This window comes from Cebus imitator, unplaced genomic scaffold, assembly GCF_001604975.1.
Source record: "Cebus imitator isolate Cc_AM_T3 unplaced genomic scaffold, Cebus_imitator-1.0 Scaffold112, whole genome shotgun sequence".
Classification (NCBI taxonomy): Eukaryota; Metazoa; Chordata; class Mammalia; order Primates; family Cebidae; genus Cebus; species Cebus imitator.
Genome location: NW_016107427.1, coordinates 4732270 through 4737617, shown reverse-complemented (window position 1 = coordinate 4737617; position 5348 = coordinate 4732270). Strand labels below are relative to the sequence as shown.

At 54.8% G+C, this 5348-nt stretch overlaps 1 protein-coding gene across 7 annotated transcripts in view; it reads right to left on the bottom strand.

Moving 5' to 3' along the window:
• The window catches only part of PRDM15 (PR/SET domain 15), an 83534-nt gene that overhangs the window by 14565 nt on the left and 63621 nt on the right, over window positions 1-5348 (bottom strand). For all 7 annotated transcript variants that reach the window (XM_017538608.2, XM_017538609.2, XM_037742062.1 and 4 more), the window contains 3 exons: window positions 5176-5255; window positions 4676-4795; window positions 857-988 (listed from right to left, as the gene is read on the bottom strand). In XM_017538608.2, the coding sequence (XP_017394097.1) occupies window positions 857-988; window positions 4676-4795; window positions 5176-5255 (332 nt within the window). The remainder of the gene's footprint in view (window positions 1-856; window positions 989-4675; window positions 4796-5175; window positions 5256-5348) is intronic.

Sequence of the window (5348 nt, the reverse complement as noted above, 5' to 3'; positions counted from 1 at the left end):
GGGCAGGGAAGGAGGGCAGGGGAGGAGGGCAGGGGAGGAGGGCAGGGGAGGAGGGCAGGGGAGGAGGGCAGGCGAGGAGGGCAGGGGAGGAGGGCAGGGGAGGAGGGCAGGCGAGGCGGGCAGGTGAAGTGGGCCGGATGATGAAAGGACCCAGCAAGCAGGTGAGGCCCCGGGGAGCCCTGAGCAGGCTCACTCCAGGGAACTTCACACTCAGACAGGTTCCATCGCCCAGGGACAACCTTCTCTCAATTCTGATGTCTCCATCCTCTCTCCGCAAGCACACACGCTCGCCCACACAGAAGACTTGCATCAGATGGACTGTGCTAGCGGCTGCGCAGGCTGCTCTGTGACCTGTCATGTCACCGACGCCTCTCTGTGCACATCAGCGTAACAGGCATCATCGACCGAGCGGACACCCTGCTCTTTCCTGGATGAACCAGGGCTTAGCCATCGCCCTCCCGAGGCCGCCTCCGACCTCCCGGCGCCTGCCCTAGCATGCGCAGATGACAAGCAGCCTTGTGAGCATCCCTGGCCCTTGTCTGGTCATTATTTCTTAAGCACATTCCTGTGGGGGAAACGGCTGAATGGGAGGACCATTTAAGGACTGACCCGTCTTCCAAATACCCGCCGTGAGCTGTGTGGCACGCGCTGCAGGTGACAGGGTCCCTGTGAAACGGGGGGCCTTCGGAGACACACAGCTGCTCACTGTGGCTCCAGGCAGCTCCCTTGGAGAACCCAGCTCTCACTGGGAGTCACAAGGAGGGACCATCTTGAGGTGGCTCTCTGTCCCCCCACGGCCCGCCTGGCTTCCCTGCGCAGCAGGCGCCGTGGCCGGCGCGGACGGCCCTGGACTCACCCGTGTGCCGCTTGCAGTGCTTGAGCATGTTGACCTTCTGCGCGAACCTGCGGTGACACTCCTTGCACTCGTACTCCTTGATGCCCTTGTGCAGCTTCATGTGGTGGCGCAGCGCGTGCTTGGTCTTCATGCCTTCAAGGACAGAGCGGATCACAGGTGGCCACACCCCCATGCAGCCCACCCGGGCCCATGCTGAGACCCTGGGGCAGGCACAGGCGTCGGCCCACGCAGGACGAGTGAGGTGACCTGGGCCACCCCTGAGGATCCCAGTCCACTAGTGGTGAGACCTGGGAAGTGACTGTCTCCTGGGAAGGCCAGGAGAGACTGCCTGTGACATCAGGTGCACTCACCCCTGCCAGGGCCTGGCCCAGCCCCAAGCACACATGAGCAACACGGGGCCTGGGTAAACTCCCCAGCATGCCCATGGCAACCCAGCAGGAGCATTAGGTGACAGATACATTAATGTAAGCATGACCTTGATAATATGAGTGGTAATTAGGGTTCTGATACTGGATGGCTTCAGCAGCGGCTTTCAATCTGCCTCTGATTTAAAAAGCTAACCTTAAGAAGATGAACTATTCCAAAGCCTCATTCACGCAGCCAGTGGAGAGAGGGATGGCCCTGGCACAGAGGCTGAGCCAGAGGACGCAGCACTTTACAGGGCCCCTCTGCAGGGGGCACGAGCAGGGGCAGCTCGGCACCCCCACCCGGGAGGCTCACACGCACCAGGGCACAGGCAGATCCAGCCCAGAGGCAGCCTCCCCATCCCCGAGGAGGAATCTTCACTGTGCCTGCCCAGGGCGCTGGGCAGCCTGCACTCCCAGGCCACCGTGTTCCCTCCACACTTGGGGAAGAACTACTGAGCCTGAAAACAGCTCTGTCGTAAGCTGGTGAAAGGCTCTCCTCCTATTCCACCCTGACCAGATGCAGCGGTGACCGTCCACCACCTCCTGTGAAAATTCTAAGGCTGGGCCAGACGACATCCCTGCTACAAGAACACTGCTCGGCTGGGCCAGCAGGGGGAGCCAACGCCCCAAGATGAAGCCTCGCCGCGGGCACACAGCACAGCGCTGCGGCCGCGGGTGGGGACAGCACCTGCAGCCCTATTACCAACGACCGAAGAGCGATTTCACCTGAAAAAGTTACTTTTAATCTTTTTGATTAAAAAAAAGGAGTGCTGGTCATTGTTGACATGCCGAGACCCAGCACCTCCCTCTTCCTGCTCCTAAAATGAACATATTCCAAATTCCAAAACCAACACAGTCATAGAAACGCCAGAAAATAAATACAGAGGGAAAGGGACAGCAACGCTCATCTCCACGTTCCAGCCTCCCCGCCGCCCGCGCTCGTGACTGTGATGTTTTTCCTTCCATTTAACAAAGAAAATCTGAGAACAGTTTCAAAGTAAACACAACTGCCACACACAGGGCATTTTAAAGCTTGCTCTCCTGGGATTGTGATTCAACAGATTACCATGGGAAAAACTGATGTTTTTTAAAATGCTTAATATTTCCAAGCCTGAACAGGGCACGCCTTTTGATAGCTTTCAACACCTAGTGTTGCATTCCCACTGGCCACGCTAAATTCTCGTGGATCCTTCCTGAGTATTGCAGGCCCATGATGTGATTGCTGTGTGTGATGTTTTCCCCCCCACACACAGAAAACCTGCGGGCTGGGCCCTGGCCCCCACCTGCCGGCGACAGACCATCACGACTTCCCACAGCCTCCCACTTGGTCCCCGACACTGGCTAAGTCCCCGATCAGGGCTAGAATTTCCGGAAACAATGTAAAGTAATAACATGCAGCACTGTTTCCTGCAAGACTGTAATAATAAATGACTATTTAAAAAACAACTAGAAACTTTATAAATAAAGGGTCTGGTTATATGAATCCACATGATGGAATCGTGTCAGGGGCTTGAAAACTAAAATCAGGCAATATTTACATGTTCTGATACAAAAAAAATCTCCAAGATGCATTTCCAAGTAAAAAAAGCAGCAAGTATGAAAAACCAATGAGCACAGCACGTGATTGTCTGTACCAGCAACTGCTACGCGATGGCAAGATGGCGATGCCGAAATTTGGTAGTACGTAAAATAAATCTGGCAACCAATGTGTTAATGCCAGTATTTTAACTATTCAGAATTCATTTAAAAATCCAAGCGACTAAATAATTAATACATTTCAAATACTAAAATGTCTACGACATTATAAAATGTGGCTTTATTCCACACCCCTCGCCTCCCAGGGCACCTGGTGGCATTTGGGGACCTGCGGGGGACCGAGGTGTGGCTCCTCTCTGCCTGCCTAAGAGGGCCGGCCCTGTATAACCCTCACCTCTGGCCCTCCAGTCTCGACACACTATTCAGGACCCCTCCAGCCGGGCCCACCACACTGTCTTAAAAATCTGACTTCCTGGGGGCATTGGGGAGGAAAGGGAAGCTGGGGGCAGGTGGCGAAAGGGGCTGGGAGCTCAAGGCAGACGGGAATGGAGAGGAAGCCAGCCTGGCCCAGCGAGGCAGGCAGATACTGCCACTGAGGTTGGCTCTTCGAGGAGCGGCCAGGGTCTGAGGGGAGAGTAACAACGCCATCTTCAGACCTGTTTGTATTGTTTACAAAATAAGACTTGGGGCCGGGCGCGGTGGCTCACGCCTGTAATCCCAGCACTTTGGGAGGCCGAGGTGGGTGGATCACAAGGTCAAGAGATCGAGACCATCCTGGTCAACATGGTGAAACCCCGTCTCTACTAAAAATACAAAAAATCAGCTGGGCATGGTGGCGCGTGCCTGTAGTCCCAGCTACTCAGGAGGCTGAGGCAGGAGAATTGCCTGAACCCAGGAGGCGGAGGTTGCGGTGAGCCAAGATCGCGCCACTGCACTCCACCCTGGGTAACAAGAGCGAAACTCCGTCTCAAAAAAAAAAAAAAAAAAAAAAAAAAAAAAAAAAAAAAAAAAAAAAAAAAAAAAAAAAAAAAAAAAAAAAAAGACTTGGCGAAGTGAATGCACTGCTTTTTCACTAAAACCACCCATGTCCCTGCACGAAGTTACCCTGGAGGAGGGACAAAGGCCTGTGCTGGCCTCTGAGGTGAGGAACTGAGGGCCAGGAAGGGGGGAAAGAAAAAGAGCCCCTCTTCTGCAGGCAGTTCCTTTAGGCTTTGACACGCAGTGTTATTCTGCGCGTGCTCACAGGGCTCATCCGAGTTAATGCAGCTTCTGTGTCTTCATGCTGGTCACGGTGACAGCCCAAGACAAGACCTGCTGCTCCAAAACTTTTAGGAAGTTGTTTTTAAAAAAAAACAGGAATGGGCTAAAATTATGGCATGTACTGGAATTATCTTTTTATTTTGCTTACTAATTGTGTCATTTTATCACTAGGCTTGTTATTAATGAATGTTCTGTTGTTACAATGAAGAGTCCTTGGCAGTGGTGAATTCCTCTCACCCCCAGCCGATCCTAGTCTGCGGGTGAATACGCTGAGGGTTTTGCATCGCTGTTGGAGCCCACGGCGGCTTTGAGAATCATTTCAACAATTAGATCCTGCATGATTTTCCTACTTTGAAGATGATGTGCTCATGCCTTTACATTTACCACATCTTTCTGCTTTCCGGATACTTGATTTTTCTTTTAGATTCCTAATTCCTCCAGTCTTTTCCTTTTAAGTAAGTGACTGAAGCCTATGGGTTTCCAGAGCCACACTCTGGCCATGCCACTTGCACTGTGGTCAATGTGATGTGCCAGTTCTGGCTCACGTCCCCTCCCTGCACCCTGTGGCCGGGCAGCCCGGCTGAGCCTGGCCCGTGGCCCCGCCGCCCGCACCTACCTTTCCCACACTCGGCGCACAGGTACTCGCGGACATTGTCGTGCACACGCATGTGCTCCTTCAGCATGTCCTTCCTAGCGAAGGACTTCCCGCACTGCTCACAGGCGTGGCTCTTCACACCTGAGAACACAGGCATCCACAGCTCAGAGCCCAGTAGCTCCTACCTGCCTGCGGTGCCCACAAAAAGGACACACCGAGGAGAGGGGCTTGGCCTGCCCCGCAGCTGGAAGCGCAGTAACAGGGGCAGGGTCGCCTCTTCAGCGGCCCCCGCAGAACCCTGGCTCGAGTAGGTCCCTGAGGACCTGGAGGGGTGAGGGTGCTGGGGATGCCGGGCTGTGAGTGGTAAGGCTGACAAGGACTCAAAAAGCTGGAGAAACAGTGGAAGGCACAGGCGAGGCAGGTGCGGCAGCTGTGTGTGGAGCACTGGAGACCCCCCAGCATCCCTCCCTGCCGGCCCCCTCCCGCCAGGGCCGGGCCCCCGCACCCTGACAGTCACGCACCTGTGTGGATGAGCTTGTGGCGCTCTAGGTTTCCTATGCTGTTGAAGATGCGCCCACAGATCTCGCAGGGGTGGATGTACCTGAAACCAGAGATGAGCTCAGGATGGCTGCACAGCCTCGGGCTCCGCGGCAGCCACGGCACTGTCCTCAGCACTGTCCCCAGAACCATCACC